Source organism: Anastrepha obliqua, chromosome 3, assembly GCF_027943255.1.
Source record: "Anastrepha obliqua isolate idAnaObli1 chromosome 3, idAnaObli1_1.0, whole genome shotgun sequence".
Classification (NCBI taxonomy): Eukaryota; Metazoa; Arthropoda; class Insecta; order Diptera; family Tephritidae; genus Anastrepha; species Anastrepha obliqua.
Window position 1 is genome coordinate 22,799,117 of NC_072894.1, and position 19,319 is coordinate 22,818,435.

The 19,319-nt window shown below is 34.8% G+C and overlaps 1 protein-coding gene across 4 annotated transcripts in view; it reads left to right on the top strand.

Moving 5' to 3' along the window:
- LOC129241007 (calcium-binding protein E63-1) overlaps positions 1-9,628 on the top strand; it is a 221,754-nt gene extending 212,126 nt beyond the window's left edge. For all 4 annotated transcript variants that reach the window (XM_054877123.1, XM_054877122.1, XM_054877125.1 and 1 more), the window contains 2 exons: positions 1,383-1,531; positions 9,201-9,628. In XM_054877123.1, coding sequence (XP_054733098.1) covers positions 1,383-1,531; positions 9,201-9,223 — 172 coding nt within the window. In that variant the 3' untranslated portion in view covers positions 9,224-9,628. The remainder of the gene's footprint in view (positions 1-1,382; positions 1,532-9,200) is intronic.
- The last annotated feature ends 9,691 nt before the right edge of the window (positions 9,629-19,319 follow it).

Genomic DNA, 19,319 nt, shown 5'->3' on the forward strand with positions numbered 1-19,319 from the left:
ATAAAAATAATAAGCGAACCGACCGCCTAAAGAAGCTGTTGAGAAGTGATGTAAGCTCCATTTTAATTGAAGTCGACAAAAATTCGAGACTTAGAGCTCTGAAATCGGTCCAACATATTGTCGAGACATACGTAAAAAGAACTATTAAATATATCTTCATAATAGCTGATATTTCAGCAGGACACCACGTAAAAAGTCACAAATTTCAGAAAAAATCGTCACCTTGTTTGTATGGACACAAATGGACACGGAAATGGATTTCTGGTTTAAAGTTTTATTTACTGGCGAATCGAAGCTCAATATATTTGGAAGTGATGGACGGGCCAATATATGGAGGAGAAGAAATGCAGATATGGAAATGAAAAAAAAGTATGCCCACTGTCAAGCTCGGTGGTGGTAGCGTAATGGTTTGGAGAATTATGGCGGCATCTAACATGGGAAAGATTATCTTTTTTGAAGGTTCTACAGGTATGGACCGATATATATATAAAAACCATGTTGGAACAATATTTGAAGCCATCAGTAGAATGCTTGGGTCTTAGGTAAGGCGGGGTTTTCCCACAAGACAATGACCCTAAGCATACTGCATTAAGTGTCAAAGAATGGCTCCTTTATTACGCACACGGATAACTAAGTACATACACCGCCGCAGAGTCTGGATTTAAGTTCGACAGAGCATGTTTGGGAGCTTTTAGAGCGAAATATTTGGCGAAGTATAGTAACTGACGCAAAATCGCTAAAAAGGGATGAACCTTCTAAATAGTAAAAGTATTCAAAAAAGCTAATTTTAAAATTAATAAATTTGTTTTTATAAGCTAATTGAACTGTAAGCAGATTTTTCTCTTATTTTGTTAATTTTTTTGTTATAAGACAAGTGAAATAATTCAAATTTATGAATGAATATGAATTTCTAAAAAAGACATCAGTAGTTCAATTATTCAATTATTGTATATCTCCTGGGAAATAATAAAATATGCTGCTGTATGTAGACTTAAGTCCTGGTTGGTTGGTTGGTTGGTGTAAGTGGTGATTCGTCCAGACACCAACTAGCATCTGCGCACCATTTTGTTGCCTCGTTATCAACTTGCTTAAAAGTTATTTACAGCATGACTATATCCAGTCTGCGCAGATCAGGAACCTTATCAGGTGGTTGACATCTAAGCCAGACAGTTGTACAAGACTCTCTCTGCCCTTCCATAGGGCAGGACATTCTCAGAGGTCTTAAGTCCTTCACTGTATAAAAAATGATGCAAGCAATCATAATTTTTTTTTTAATTTATTTAGGCATAGATTATCAGCCTCGCTATTGGAAGACAAAAATTGTGTATATTTAGTTGATATTTCATCATCGATACGAATTAAATTTATACTTTCTTTCACAGGGTATTTGATCGTGACGGCAATGGTTTCATTACCCGCGACGAGCTGCAAACCGCCATGGAAATGATTGGAGAACCCCTCTCAGAAGTACAACTCACACAATTATTGGCCATAGCCGATTTGGATCAAGACGGCCGAATTAATTACGAGGGTAGGTCAAATTTACATACAAATATATATGTACATACATGCATACATAAATATATATAATATGTAAAAGTTTTCTATACACACTTTTATTGTAACCATGTAACGCTTGGTTGATTACAATTTTCTGTCACCACGGCATTTGTGAAAGTCAAATATGTTTTGCATGCAACAATTTCTCAGTGCATTAACCCCAGCATGCCAATCGACACGACAGAGGTCAACTATGACGCACATCCTGGCGTCGCATGCGTGCATACACACAACGGCATGCAATTGTTTTCATTCGCAAACATATTTTGCATGAAATTGTGTGTACACATCTACATACATACATAGAAACTAAATATAGATGCTAAATGCATTTATGCATAAGCAGAAGTATTTTTAAAGGAGCAACTCGAACGTCTTAGGTTATAAGGTTATTCATGTCGATCGTTTTCGGGAAAAGTGACACAATTCAAAAATACAAAATACTGAGGTGGGTCAGTTTTCTAGATAATTGACGCGCCAATTCGATCACCTGACAAAACGACACTAACGCCATCTCTCAGAATTGCTTCAAGATTCGCTTATGACGCTTTTCCAGATAAAAATATATAAACTCTGTAGTTGATTTTTGCTTTTAACGGCAAAACTCCGAATTTGAGTTAATTTTGAGTTGTGTCGCTTTTCTCGAAAACCATCGATGTGTTTAATTTGTTGCCGTACAAAGAATAGTGACCTCGCCAAATTGCTCAGAATAGCAAGTCGATTCTGTCCTCACCGTCCGACCGTTAAGGTAACTTGGTGTTGAAAATGGGTGAAATCTGTGAATAACAACGGCCATCTTCCATATAATATAATATAATATAGGAGAATGGGGAGTTGTGAGACGGGTTTTGTTTTTGGACCCATATTACTCAAAATCTTAATATTCTGCGTATGTCAACGATGGAATCTTTAGTCAATGAATACTGGAAGCTATTGGTATGGCCTATTTAACAAAACTACAATTTTCCTTAAAATTAAAATTGTATATAATAATATAAAATATAATACAAAATACAAAAATGTGGGGAGTTGTGAGACACCCTGGTTTAAATCAATAAAAATGACTTATTTTAGTTGTTAGTTCTTTATTAAGATGAAAAATAAAAAAGAAAAGACAATTGTTATAAAAAAGTGTATAAAAAATGCAATGCCATCAATCTGATGATTCGAGGTGAGAACATGTGTAATAACCAGTTCGTAAATTGGCACACTTTAGGTGCACAGCTCGATCGCATACATTGCAATGAATGGAGTTGTTTCTGCTTAACTTTTTCGGCATTGCACCTTTGCAGATGATGCAAAAATCTTCTTCTTCTTCAAATTCTGATGAACTTGAAATTATTGCTGCTGAAAGATGAGTTAAAACATCGAAAAAACGATGTCTCACAACTCCCCACATTTGTTGTCTTACAACTCCCCAAATCGTTGTTTTTATAAATGGCCGCGTAGTCATAAACACATCGAACGTTCATGCCCAAGTGAATGTGTAAATTCAAAGCTAATAGGACAATTAATAATTTGTATATATTAACATTTGCAATTTGCTTCAACAACTGATCGAATGTATCGCAAAACAAAAGATGAAAAAAACTTACCGAGAAATTCCGAAACACAGTAACTGGAGAGACGCGTCGAATGCGTGTAAATATGACCAATGCTAGCTGAAAAGTGAGATCGCATCGAGAACACTTGTTGACACTTAAAATCGAATGTAAACAAATGAATAATGCCGAAAGATAACAATGTCTCTTCTAAATATCGCCTATAAGGTTCTAGCGAGCGTATTGAGTGAAAGGCTGAAGCCCACCGTCAACCAACTGATTGGACCTTATCAGTGTGGCTTCAGACCTGGAAAGTCTACCATCGACCAAATATTCACAATACGCTAAATCTTGGAAAAGACCCACGAAAGGAGAATCGACACACACCATCTTTTCGTCGACTTCAAAGCTGCATTCGACAGTACAGAAAGGAGTTACCTGTATGCCGCTATGTCTGAATTTGGTATCCCCGCAAAACTAATACGGCTATGTAAGATGACGTTGCTCAACACCAGCAGCGCCGTCAGAATTGGGAAGGACCTCTCCGAGCCGTTTGATACCAAACGAGGTTTCAGACAGGGTGACTCACTGTCGTGTGACTTCTTTAACCTAATGTTGGAGAGCATCGTACGAGCCGCAGAACTTAATCGCTCAGGCACAATATTTTATAAGAGCGTACAATTGTTGGCGTATGCCGATGATATCGACATCATCGGCCTTAACAACCGCGCTGTTAATTCTGCCTTCTCCAAACTGGATAAAGAGGCAAAGCGAATGGGTTTGGTGGTGAACGAGGACAAAACGAAGTACCTCCTGTCATCAAACAAACAGTTGGCGCACTCGCGTATCGGCACCCACGTCACTGTAGACAGTTATAATTTCGAGGTTGTAAAAGACTTCGATAACAATGTCAGCCTTGAAATCCAACGTAGAATCTCTCTTGCCAACAAGTGCTACTTTGGACTAAGTAGGCAACTGAGCAGTAAAGTCCTCTCTCGACGAACAAAACTAACACTCTACAAGACTCTCATCATGCCCGTCCTGACGTGTGGCGCAGCAGCTTGGACGATGACAACATCCGATGAAGCGACGCTTGGAGTGTTCGAGAGAAAGATTCTGCGTAAGATTTTTGGACCTTTGCACGTTGGCAACGGCGAATATCGCAGGCGATGGAACGATGAGCTGTATGAGCTTTACGACGACATAGACATAGCGCAGCGAATAAAGATCCAGCGGCTACGTTGGCTGGGTCATGTCGTCCGAATGGATACAAACGCTCCGGCTTTAAAAGTATTCGATGCGGTACCGGCTGGTGGTAGTAGAGGAAGAGGAAGGCCTCCTCTGCGTTGGAAAGATCAGGTGGAGAAGGACTTGGCTTCACTTGGTGTGTCCAATTGGCGCCGGTTAGCACGAGAAAGAAACGACTGGCGCGCTTTGTTAAACTCGGCCAAAATCGCGTAAGCGGTTATCGCGCCAATTAAGAAGAAGAGATAATATAATTTCCTTTTTTCCAATAAGCACTTTCCAATGGCCACTGTTAAGTAGTTGGTATTTATTACTAAAACTACTTCATCAAACTCTACTTGTTAGACATTTCGTTTTATTAATCATGGCTTTGAAAATCATTCAATCCGAACAATCCGAGTTTCCAATAAAGAAAAACTTCTAGTTTCCCTTCTACATTGGGATATTCTTTGGGGTATTCAAACGCCAGGCCAAATTAAAATTTATATGGTAATTTTACAAATTGTTCAGCTACCAAGCAGATCTATTATTATCGTAAATGCAAACACAGCTAGGATAACCCCATATCTACATCTTATACTAACTGTGGCTTAACATCTTTAATTTTTGAAGTGAAACTTCTTAGACGTCGATGGACGAGCGAGAATGGAGAGTAAAATTTCAAGGCCATGCAACGTTTTGGGCATTTTCGTTCCGCGAGAGAGAAAAAAGATATAACGTAGAGGAAAAGGAGAGAGAGAGAGCTATACCTTATATATGTATATATCTTAGATACACTCTAGGCTATTTTTCCTGAGCTTTTCTTTGTGGTTGCTAATTTCTAGTGAGAAACAACACTGCCTACTTTTTGGCGCTTGTTTGTTGGTGCAAACTTGTAGGAACCATATTTTTGATGCGCTTTTGGCGTTATATTTCCTTGGTGCCTTTTTTGGTCCCAATTTTTTTTGTGTTTTTTTTTTTTTTGGTACCTACTTTTTGGCGCTTATTTCCGTTTCCTGGCTAGTGCTTGTGCGTACTGTAAAGTGCTATCCATTCCGGCGTCGGATTTATTGCTATTGCTTTGCGGTAATTTGTGCCGTTGCTACGGTCCTCGAATCGCTGCGTTTGTGCGGGTGATAAACGTTCGGAGTAGTGCGCGTTGTTGCCACGATTTGTGTCCGGCGTTTACCTACACCGGTCGACCCTTTTCAGTTTTGTCTATTTGTATGCTCTGCAAATGTTGTGAATTTATTTAGATATATATTCTTTCTCTCTCTCTCTCTCTCTCTCTCTCTCATTCTCTCTCGGGTCTCTCTCTCTTTCTCTGTCTGCCTTGAGAGTTTCACTTCCGTACTACGCTACACGTACTTTTTTGTTTTGACTTTGTTCCGTTCTCTCATATGGGCAACTTGCGTCTTAACGCTTCATTTTCAAAATGACATCAAGCCAATCAAATCGCTGTATGTGCACATCAGCTCAAGCACTCAAGCAATTGAAAATGTTGACAGAAGAAGGCAAGAAAAAAACCTCGACAACTTTGGGCAAACCCAATATCGGTTTCACAAAATTCTTAAGTCGCACAAAAGTTAATGCTTTTATTGCAAAAAGCTCTATATAATGATAATTGAGTTGTTGTTGTTGGCGGTGAAAAATTCGATAAGACAGATATGTTTTAACAGTGGTAGAGTTCGATGTCTCCATCTAACATTCTTGTTTTAACAGAGCCTTTTTAACATAGAAATAGTAGAAGAAACATTTGAGAGAAGAGAACCAGGAGTTCGACCTGAAGTTGGAAGAAAACATCACCGATCGCTGTATGCAGCTTTTTACAAATATAAAGTTAAAAGATCTAAACACAACAAGGCAAAAAGCACAGTCAAGCGCGATACCAACACTACTCAAGAGGGGAATCATAAGACCTCTTTTTTTGCCAAACGTCAGCAAGTGGCGAATAGATGAAGCAAATGAACATATGTCGGCAACGCGGGCAGAGAACTGCCTTAAATTAAGTGGGCTGGTAAGGCAATGCGGCCTAATGAACTATAGCCATACTCGCTAGCGGCGAATCTTACTCGATAACTTTGTTGTTACTTTCGCACTCAAATTTCACGTCAAGTTAATCGAGCGTAGAGATAGCGGGTAAATGGCGAATAGAAGAGGCCTATATACAAGTATTAATAAAGAAATGCGACTAGCTGGCATTACAACAATTTTCAAAGCAAGATGTGGCTTACTAAAGTTAAATGCAACTACGCATAGAAATGTTGAGAAAATTTGCATCCTTTGCAATTTAACCCTTTTACATCATTTGACGGAATAGCACGCGAACAAAAACTCTCTCTTATAACCAATAACGGAGTAGACCGCCAACAACAAAAACTCTCTCTTGTCACCAATAGCGGAATAAGCCGTAATATATTTAGTTAAAAATTGAGGAAAATAAATAATTTTGATAATACTGTGACATTATTTTTCATTAGAACAAACAATAAAAGTCTTACCGACGCAAGTCATTTCGAGTGGTGGTGCAAAAGGGTCAAACGGGGAAGAAGGCATACAGCACTTCTTAAACGCAGCGAAGCTAAATGAAGCAGAAATAATAGATATACTTAATAGCCACTGTTGCAAAAGACTACTTGAAACTTGTTTTATACACTCAGCCTTACGCTGGAAAGAATTTCTTATTGCAGAGTTTAATTATTGATTAATTTTTGAGCTGTGACAGAAACCATTATTATGGCCACAAATGTATTATTTACTTCTTTATGTATTTATATATTTAAGGGGACAGATACCTGTAAGCTTTCGAAAAAAAAATTTTTTTTTCATAAACTGTTAATATAATCCTTTAAGAATATGTCAAAAAAATTTTAGAACGTAAATTTAAGTATTTCTTGTATTATAAATAGACTCTATTCTTTGCATTCGAGCGCTGAGGGAGGTATAGTTACGTTGCCGACTTTAGACGTGTTTTTCTCAAAACTATATTTTTCGAATTGGCGTACACGATAACTCGAAAAGTTATTGATCGATCTCCCTGAAATTTCGCTCACATCTTTTTATGATATTACTTTCTGTGTGAATTTACAATTTTTCGAAAAAATAATTTTTTCGAAGCAAAAGTAGTAGGAAAATTCGCCAAAAAATTCATTTTTTTTTTGTTCAAGCATTTTATTCCGCGAATTTTTTTTTTTTTTTTTCATTTTTCCATATAGAAATTATGGCATTAGTAAACAAACAAATTTTTGGTTTTTTGTATTCAGGTCCCTGACGCTGACCTTCCTGGAAGAATTGAGTGTATGTACATCCGCCATTTTAAGTGATTAAAATAAAATAAAAATTTTTTATATTACCTATTTTTATCTATACTAATATTATAAAGAGGAAAACTTTGTTTGTTTGTAATGAATAGGCTCAAAAACAACTGGACCGATTTTAAAAATTCTTTCACCATTCGAAAGCTACATCATCCACGAGTAACATGGATTATATTTTATTTTGCAAATAGGGCTCGAGATATAGGGCAAAACGTGGACCCGGGTAACCTTCGGATGTGTATGTACAATATGGGTATCAAATGGAAGCTGTTGCTGAATGCTTTAGTCCAGAGTATTTTTCATGCCGCTCCGTGACTAGGGTCTCGAGATAGAGACCAAAACGTGGACCCTAGAATGTGTTTGTACAATATGGATATCAAATTGAAGCTGTTGGTGAATGCTTTAGTACAGAGTATTTTTCATGCCGCTCCGTGACTGGGGTCTCGAGATATAGGTCAAAACGTGGACCCGGGTAACCTTTGGTTGTGTATGTACAATATGGGTATCAAATGAAAGCTGTTGATAAGTGCTTTAATACGGGTTAATTTGCATACCTATTGACGACTAGGGTCTCGAAATATATGCCAAAACGTGGACCCGCCGTGTCTTTGCACCGAATTAAACCAAACTTACACACATTGTTAAGGAGGTATTGAAGATGGGTTTCGTAAAGTTTGGTTGTAATTCGGAGCACTGGCAACGGGTACAGCGTTCTTTTGAACCAGCCATAATGTCGCTTACTTTTTTAACGCTTAGGGCGGAACTGAACTGTCAAATTGACAGTGTGAGTTACAATGTGTCAATATTTCTTTCTGATTTGGATACCATAAGGAAAAAACGTAAGTGCAACATGTAAAAATTGTTTGTGAATTTTTTTGGAGTGGATTTTGGAGCAGTGAATAATTTCTTACGAAATTTGAGAATTTAATGTGAAATCCGAATGAAATTATGTGTTCGTGGAAAAAAAATTTTTTTTCGTTTTTTTTTTTTTTGAAAAATATAAATGGATAATGGTTAAAAAAGCTCCAATGCTTAATAAAACATATACAATAAATTGAAACGAAAAATTCATGGATGATCAGGAAAAAAGACGATTGTTTCTTAGTTATTCATATGCGTTGATTTGAAATTTAAAAACAATCTTCTTTTTTCCTGATTTTCAATTTATATTTTATATTTACTCAAAAACAAATAGAAAAACAAAAAATATTGTTTATGCCAAAGCGCTTGAATAAAGAATAAAGAAATAAATAATATGAAAATCATATATTTTCTGTTCTAAACCATATCTATTCTATTTTAGTGTGCCCAGCGAAGGGGGCCGGGTTTGCTAGTGTATAAATAAACTGTATGCCAAATTTGAAAAAAATATATTGACTTCTTCATTTTAAATAATTTTAATGAAAATCAGTGAAAATATGGCCGTTTACAGGTATCTGTCCCCTTAAATGAATTATTGTAAAAACTATTGATGTGTGATTATTGCTACTGCTACTATAATTAAAAAATAATATTTAGAGACTTTTGGAATAACAAATTGCATTTCTCTTTTTTGCAGAATTTACGAGACTTTTACTTTAAAGTGCTGAACGCCCATAAAACTGAGCATAGTTACAAATATGTATTAGTGAAGCAACAACAAACCAACTACAAAAGCAACAACAAAACTATGCAAACTTTATATACAATATACTCGAGTTAAATGAAAATAATATAAGCACACATAAATAAATATATATATGTCAAAAATCAAACTCTGTCTAAATGAAAACAATGAGTAAAAATCATGTTTTGTAAGTTTGTCGGCGCTTATCTGCTAACCTGCACACGCGACCGCTGCTACAGCTGGAGAATAAATGAACAAAGCTGTTGTGGGGAGTCCAAGAAAGAAAGTCAAACAAAAAAATAGTTTTTTTAGTTATTAGGTTGTTAATTTAAATCATTCATTTATTTATAGTTTCACACAATTAAATACGCATACATATACAATAAATAAAAATATACACATGCAATAACAATACATAAACACATACATACACATAGTTAGTTTAAGTTAATTTTTAATGCTAATCAAATGCAAAAAAGCGGCAACAAGAAAACATTTAGAGGTTTTAAGTAAGTAAGATATACATATGCAGCGCTTTGTTATTATAAAAAAATCTTTAACAAACAACAAAACTTAAACACTGTAAAATGAATTTCAATTCTTCAATTACTTATAAAATTAAATAAATTACATGGGATTTTACAGATGTAATAATACAAAAAAAAAAAAATAAAAAAAAAATTCATATAAGTCTGAGCGCGAGAGTGATAAATTTTTGTGTTAAGGGTGCTGCAACAAATGAGTTGAAATTCAGATAAAAGTCAAACGGGAAATAAGTATATTTAATAAATTTGTGGAAGTGACGTTGAATATACCAACGAATTGTCACACAAAAACAGAAACAGAAACATCTAATCAAATGCAAGCTAAAAGTATAAATATACCATTAATTATATATGTAAATTGATATGCAATTTGCGCATTTGCAGGCAAAATAAATATTTACAAAGAAATTTAACAAAATTTAAACTTTCAATATTGTCTACCAAAAAAAACACTTGCGATAATTAAATCTTCAAGTTATTACTATTATTATTATTATATGAAACTAAACTGTTTTCTAAAATTCTATAAATCACTTTTATGTATATGAATCTATGCGCATACATATCCAATATATATGTACAATACAAACATATATACAAACTTATTCGTATGTGCATTATTACTTAGCTTTGTTCGAAACAAACTTAATTAAATGTATACAAAGAAATATACAAAAAAAAAAAAACACAGAATCACTTAAACAAATCTTATATTTGGAAATGGCATAGAAATTAAAAGGTAATATTTTGTAAAGTTATTTAAAAATAAAAGAAACTAAATAAACCTAATTGTTGATAATAAAAAATCCATGTGATTGAATTTGCTCTTTTCCCCACTTTTTTTATTTGCGTTTGTTCTTTTGTGCAGGTAAGTTTCTGATGTGCGCCCATCAGAGAGTGCGTGACGTCGCATTAGCTGAGTTGTGCAGTGTTGCCAACCGTTTGCTCTTCGCAATAAATTTAAGGGGTTATATACCTTGTGTTGAACTAAAAAATCGAAAATTTTTTTATAGCATATGCTAAAAGTACATCATCTTAAAAATATAAATTTAAAAAATCATAAAGATCGGAGCACTAGAACGAAAGACCGTGGAAGCGCGCGACCCTTCTTGGAAATGAAGTGCACCCAAAACTTTAGACGCGATTATCTCAAAGTCGTGTTTTTTGAAAATTACCGTCGCGGTGATCATTATTTATCAAAAACTAATATATTTGACCGATTTGCATAAACTTTTTTTTTAACTATTCGAAGTTACAACCTCGTGAATCTGAACGGTTCACCATTTATAAATATTTGCATAGTTCACTGGAATTAATTTTTTTTATTTTTCAACCCCTCAAAAATAGTTTTTTTGGTGCAAAGCGGTTTTCTTATCGAGAAAAAATTTTTCCTGGGTAAATAAACCGTTCAGATTTACTAAAAAACATTTTTCTACAATAACACTGTGCGACAGTGAGATTATACTTTTATGGAGACCTAGTACAACTTGTAGGTTTTGAAAAACTAAGAAAAATGGTATAGGAGAAATTTCCAATACAATACAATTCCGTTTTTCAGTAGGTTGATGTGAATAATCACTCCTAACTTCGCCAATTTCCATCCGATTTCGAATTTGTTTTTTTAATTCGAAAGAACAAAAACAAGCCTTTTTGACAGTGTGGTGACATTTTTTCTGAAATGACAACTGACGAGACTGTAGACGGAAGTATTTGGAATTTTTTTATTTTTTCTCTATTTTTTCAACTTTGACATAATTTTTACGATATTATCCGTTATTGAGTATTTTTTTAGTACACTACTGTTATAGTAAATCGATATCAACAATAAATAATAACATTTTTTTTAAATATTATAAAAACACCAAAATGTATTCTTCGAGAGTTACCCTTTAAGTTAATTAAAGTTCTAAAACATATTTAAAAGAAATTATGACAATCGTCCATTTTTTCGGGCTCACAAGGTATGTAACCCCTTAATGCTTTCTTATACTCAAAATGCGAAAATTTTTAAGTTTGGTGTTTGTTTCTTTTTTTAGTTTAAAGTTGCCGAAACTGTAAGTTAAAAAAGCTGTTTTATTAAAGAAAAGAACGTGAAAAAAGTTTACTCTGTGAAGATTTTAGTGTTAATGATAATTTGTTGGTTCTTATAAAATTTGATATTTTGAAAGTGAAAATTTAATTTTTTGCTCCTATTAAGGTTATGTTCGAATATTAAATCTTCTTCTCTCAACTCTTCCTAACATTGAAGACCTTTTTAACACATTTTAAAAAACGTTTAAATTTACTGAATGCGAATTAAAACCATAGAGATGGCATCAAAACGGGTATATATATATGTATATATTTATATATAATTGGCGTGTACACCCTTTTTGGGTGTTTGGCGGAGCTCCTCCTCCTATTTGTGGTGTGCGTCTTAATGATGTTCCACAAATGGAGGGACCTATAGTTTCAAGCCGACTCCGAACGGCAGATATTTTTGTGAGGAGCTTTTTCATGGCAGAAATATACTCGGAGGTTAGCCATTGCCTACCGAGGGGCGACCGCTATTAGAAAAATGTTTTTCTTAATTTTGGTGTTTCACCGAGATTCGCACAACGTTCTCTCTGTGAATTCCGAGTGATAGTCACGCACCAAACCATTCGTCCACGGCGGCCGCCGTAAAAAGGGGTATGCATAGTAAAAATAAGCAACAAAATACCAGAAAATACTGAAAAAACTATAACGACATTTTTACAAAAAAAAAGTACCTTATCTTGTTACATAACCAGAAATATAGCAAACAAGTCGTTCTCTTAACAAAAAACTCATAAATTAAATTGTACATAAGCATAACACATTTATTTAAAAAAAACGCACAATCTAAAGACAATTTGTCACGCATACAAAGTTCTTTAAGTAGTTCAAGATAATTTTGCTATTTTATTTTATTTAAATGGGCATTTTAGTGCGTTTTTATATCCAAAGCTAGGCAACACTGCAGTAGCGAGAGAGAGATTTGACTGCTGAAAGGAGAAGAACACCAACAATAACCGCAATCGTGGGCAATGCGACCAGATGTTAAAAAAAGTAAAGCTAAATAAAACTGAGTGAATTACTGAACTAATTAAAATAAAAAGGTATATTTTACAAAATTATAAACAATACATTTTAATTAGAACAGGCTAGAAAAATGTTATGAAGAAAGAACTAAAACTCCGAAACTAAATAACAAACAAAAATGCTAAATCAAGTTACGAAAGTGGTAATCTGGCTATACTGGTGCTAATACGACGTCACTCATTGTCAAATTTGCTGAGAGCAAAGTAACTGTACCACTATAGGCGCCATCTCATTATTCTTTCCATCATGGGACTAAATGCGGAACCCTCTAATCTTATGTGAGAGCGCGCCCAGCAACGCCTTTGAGTAATTAGCAGCACTACCAATCCCTGAGCTAATGAACAGTTGTAGACGAAATTGCTGGCAGCCCGAACTAACGCACCAAAAATCAATGACAAAACCATTTAATGTTTACGTTAAGACCGCGATCTACTGATTTGCCGGAATTTATATTCAAATAAGAGAGAAAAATAAAAATGAGGAAGGTAAATACACCCAGCAATTGTTTTACACGGTAGAAGAACTTAGGTTCGAATCTCTGTGAAATGAACCAAAATGAAGGCACAGTTTTTTCTAATAGCAGTCGCCCCTCGGCAGGCAATGGCTAACCTCCGAGTATATTTCTGCCATGAAAGTGCTCATCATAAAAATAGGTCTGTTAATTAAGAAGATAGTGTGTAACAATTGTTACAAATCATCACGTTTTGGTGTTCATGTGCTCAAAACACCTGCAATGTAGGGGAAACTGAGAGAGCATAATGTTTAATTTTGATGGGAAGTTAAAAGTTTTTACTGGATAAATTTTTACTTGTAAGAATTTGCAAGTGAGAAAAACAGCTGATCCCAAAGTAAAATCAAACACGAATTAAAATTTCCGAATTGCAATTGCTAATGGAATGTTCTGCATCTGACAGCGATGATGAAATGGAACAAATGATTATGGACAAAATGAAATCAATCGTTATTTTGCATTTTATTTGCTTAATTTTTTGTTTTTTTAATACGCGGTAGTTCAAGTGAAAAAACTTTGAACTTTTGTAATTTTTTCCGCCGACAATTTAAAAAGCTGTTCGTAAAGCTGACAAATTGGTACTAGTTTGCCTTCATGTACTTTTTTTATATTTTTCTCTTTGAGAGAAAATTCTCGGAAATTAAGTTACTGGATAATTTTTACATGAACAGATCTAATATTTGCCGTTCGGAGTCGGCTTAAAACTGTAAGTTCCTCCATTTGTGGAACAGCATCCATATGCACACCACAAATAGGAAGATAAGCTCGGCCAAACACCCAAAAAGTGCGTAAGCGCCAATTATAAAGGGTGGTTAAATTTCAAGTGCCGATGTTGAATGTGAACCACATTTAAACGTCAAGTTTTTTTCTGCATTTCATTAGACATTTTTCAATTTCAGATTAATTCAATTTGGACTATAGAAAGATATACAGTCGAGCAACGAGTTAAAGTTATTCAGGCTTATTATGAAAACGGGCGTTGAAATCAAAATGCATATCAAAGAAAATCATCTTCAGTGATGAGGCACATTTTCACCTCAATGGATTCGTCAATAAGCAGAATTGCCGCATTTGGGCAAATGATAATCCAAGAGTGATTGCCGAAAAACCAATGCACCCACAAAGAGTGACTGTTTAATGCGGTTTATGGGCCGGCGGCATCATTGGGCCGTATTTTTTCCAAAATGAGGACGGTCAGGCAGTTACTGTGAATAGTGTTCGCTATCGTGAGATGATAACGAACTTCATATGGCCCGAATTGGAAAATATGAATGGGGACAATATGTGATTTCAACAGAAGGGTGCCACTTGTCACACAGCTAACGAAACAATGGCTCTTTTGCGCGAAAAATTCGATGGCCGAATAATCTCATATCGCGGCGATGTCAATTGGCCGCCAAGATCATGTGATCATGTGCGTCATCGAAAATTTGGACCATCGGATGGAGGTGTGCCGCCGAGGCCGCGGCCGATATTTTGTTCCATACGTAGTTGAGCCATACCAGTTTTATCATAATAAAGAGAAATGACAATAACTTCCTAAAAAAAATTTTATTCTATTCAAAATCAATACCGGCCCTTGAAACTGAACCACCCTTTATATATGTGAGATGAAAATTCATGTAAGATGAAAAACTCTAAATATTTTTCCAAAAAACCATGCCAAAGGCATGTAAAGTAATGATAAAATCCATGTTACATAAATAGAAACAAAATAAATTCATTTTTATGGTAAAAAAAATTCAATTAGTGTACAGTGAAAATTCAATCCATAAATACAAAACATAGAAAAATTCATTTGAAAATTAGGAGAAAAATCGATTTCGTAACTAGTCATCGCTACTTGATAAAAAACGTGCACATTTAATTCGGGGTGGACCAAAAATGCTATCATCAGTAGATATGCTCAGATACAATGTCAGATACTTCAAGCCCATCTGTCGATTTTTATTCAAAATATTTTTTTTTCGTTGTTTCAAAGTCTATTATTAGCTGCTTTTTTTTTACTTTCGGAGTTGTTGGAGTGAGTCATCCTACCGCAAAATTTATAATTATTGCAAATAGTGTCGTACGTCAGTCACTGACACTTTTAAACTAGACAGCTGCAGTATCCAAACTTACAACACATAGAGTGCGTAAAGGTCTAATAAAGATATTCATCACTCAAAATATTTTTTTTATTCATTCAAAAAAATGATTCATAACAAAATTAGATGATTCATTTTGCGCCACCATGTACAGTACTTGTTATCCACCTAGACGCGATCAACGTTAAAATTTTAATGCACAGTTGGACTTGGTTCATTTTAAAATGTACTTATTGCTCTTATACGACAAATTTTTACTTTTCCTTTCCTTCCTTTTAAGAATGTAGTTTTTGTTTAGATTTTTTGTTTTTTAGATTCGTGCCAGAACAAAAATTTCATGTTTAAAAATTTATTAGTGAACTGTGTTATTTGGAAATCGTGTGAAAAAGACGGTGTAAAAAGTGAGTTGGGTGCAAGGTTATTGTTTTAAGCTAATACATTTTGTTGTAATACTGCAAGAAAATGTCAAAAATAAAGAATAGGTGGTTTCGAGGATGTGTTGGGGGACAATGAGTTTTCAACTTCCCAAGTCAGTGAAAGGAGATAATTGAATTGGCATTTAATTGTGTTCTCTTTAATTTTTGATATTTTCCAAAAAAAAAAATTGTATCTATTCAAAATTAAAAGTTATTTTTATTAATTTATTTGTTGTTTTAAAAAGTTCGTTTTGCTGCCCGTTTTTTATCCTATATTTACATATTCGAATATTTTTTCAATTTTAATGTTTGATTTTTGCATTTAAATCCTAATTTTTGCTTTTTTATGTACTTTATGCCTGATGTCCTTATTTTTATTATTATATATACAATATATGGTAGTGGGGCGGTGTTGAAACTGCAAAATTCGTATTTTTTTTTTTAAATAACCAATTAATAGGCCTCTTTTTTTCGCCAAGACTTAGCAAGTGGCGAATAGATGAAAGAAGTGAGCATGTGACGGCAACGCGGGAAGAGAGCTGCCTTAAATTATATATGCCTTGCCAGCATGTGCGGCCTAATGAGCTATAGCCATACTCTCTAGCGGCGCATCTTACTCGATAACTTTGTTGTTGCTTTCGCATGCAAGTTTTTCCTTAATGGCCTCGGGAGACGGTCCAGCATGCTTGACTGAGCTTTGTGTGTGTTAGTGCAGTCGGGTGTCGTCGTGTCACACATACTTGTTGTCGGCTTTTGAATGATGAAAATCAAAAATTTTAGATATTAGCGTCAATCAGCCGACACGCACACATATAAAGTTCTTGTCAAACAATGCTTCACCGTCGCCAGAGGCCATAAGTTATGCGAGCATAGAGATAACGAGTGGGGGAAATGGCGAATAGAAGAGGCCTAATGGCCACTGGCTAAAGTTATAAGGAATGCAAGTTTAAGCAGCGCTTACACGGGAAAAGGAGTGGCGCATTTCTTCTATTGTTTCTGATTGTGCCCACACTCACCAACGTGTACGTATGACAGGTCTGTTTTAGCCCCTGGTACCATCCAGCATGCTTGACTGCGCTTTGTATGTGTTAGTGCAGTCGGGTGGCGTCGTGACACACGTATTTGTTGTCGGCTACACGTACGATGCTTGATGAAAATCAAAAATTTTTGATATTTTCGTTTGACGCTTACTTTTTTGATCGTGTCGAAGTCTGATGGACAAAACAGCAGGGTTGTATTTAGCATTGAGGTTAATATTTAGTGTGCGGTTGCCCAATAGTATATTACTCGTAAACACCTACATAAGCACAATCCGTATGAAATATGTACATAAATAAGCAAAAAATTTAAAAATGTATATGTAAATGAAATTATTTAAAACTGATATACATAAGTAATTTAATAATAATGAAGTTATGAACCCGAAAAACATAAGTTATAATTAAAAACATGACTTATTGTGATTTTTTAATATAACACAAAAAGTGGGTAACAAAAAAAAAATTCTCAAACAACGAACAGAATAAGTTAAAGCAGATTACCTTTAATTTTTGTAAAATATCCCAAACTCAAATTTAATTCCCTTACTTACGCTTTTCAGCCGTAGAATAATTACGTATGTATATACAAATTTAAATAAAAAAATACCAGTCTAACGGTTAGACGCGATAGAAGTGAAACCTTCCGTAAAACAAACTGAGAGAGAATGAGACGAAAGCAGCATTGGCAGCGGGATAATTATAGGTTCATTATAATATTGCTATAAAGTTCATATTTTATTTTCTTCATTTTATTGTTATTCATCCTCAATGTTTTCAATTTCAACAAATGATACGAGTGGCTTATGTTTAGTTTTATTTTCTTTTTGTTTTTTTTCTGTCGAAATTCACGACATTTTTCTGCATTATTTTTCGGCATAATTGCGGTAAATATTTAAAAATGAAAATATTTACGAATATAAAAATACGGACGCAATACAGCACACGCGGTTGCTATTATGAGCGTCGTAACGCGTATAATACACAGACGTACTAACTTACACGCAAACATTCGTAGGACGCTTGGTTTGAATTTTTTATACATATGTATGTATGCTTTACTATGGCCTAGCCTATGTACGTACATACATATTTGTGTTCGGCACTTCCAGCAAAACAATGCTTATTAATATACACATATGCATCTACATACAACCGCACACACAGGCCACTCACTTTATTCCTGTAAATGCGTATGTCGTCCAAAGCTAAAATTCTATGCCTAGCGACTACAAGAACAAAATGCATTAATAGGCGCAGGCGTAGCGGCCATCATCCTAGTTGCCATAGCGCTGAACAGTCGCGGCGGCGCCGAACAGTTTCAACTATTGTACTGTGCAACAAAAACTCATCATCAAAAAATTGATTTATAAATTCGAGCTCATAGTTCTAAGAGCAAGTACTTTCATTCATAAAACGAGCCGCCCGTATGCTAATTTTCTCGACAATTCGAAAATAGTCAATATTGGAATATTTCGCGTAGAATTATTTGCCAATATTCAATTTTTGTCAAGTCGAGTGCCCGCGGCTCCGTAAATATGTTTGCACCCATATATGTATGTAAATATATGTTTCTAAATGCTCGACAACCGCAGCTGCCTGTTCAAGGTTACTGTACATTAGGCCGGGTCGATTTGTGGGAAGGCAAAAAAATCGCCCATTGCTCTGTGAAAATCATATTCTAGGGATCAGAATAAGAAATTTTGCCGAAGGAACCATACCTCTAAAACGATTTCTGATGTCCCCCAATATGGGTCGAACTTTTTTAGTTTCTTTTCTATAACTCACATTCATTCATTTACATATGTTCTGACTAAATAAATTTCTTAAGAGAAAAAATAGATAATATTATAAATAAATAAAAATAAAGAAAAAATGTAGCTGATTTTTTCATGTAAAGGCCAAAAATGGTGATATTTTGAAATTGGGGGACATCAGAATTCGTTTTAGAGGTATGGTTCCTTCGGCAAAGTTTCTTATTTTGATCCCTAGAATACGATTTTCATAGAGCAATGAGCGATTTTTAAATCGACCCGCCCTAATGTATATTACATGCAATGCTGTGCCTATGAATGTGCGCTGTGCCTATGAATGCGCGCTGGATTTCTTGAGAAATTTTACCGTATGTTTTGCTGTGGCGAGTCACATATGTACATACACACAACATATATACATATATCCGCATAAATACATGCATATATAAATTCACAAATTTAAATTTGCTTATGCCATCCTTCTGTGTGCCTGGTAATGAAGCATTTTCTATACATACATATATTACGTATATCTTTTTTCTTCTTCTTTTTGGTGTCGCCTTTTCGTTTCATCGAGTCTCAAATCACTCCCAACGATTCTAAAGAAGTTTTCACTTCA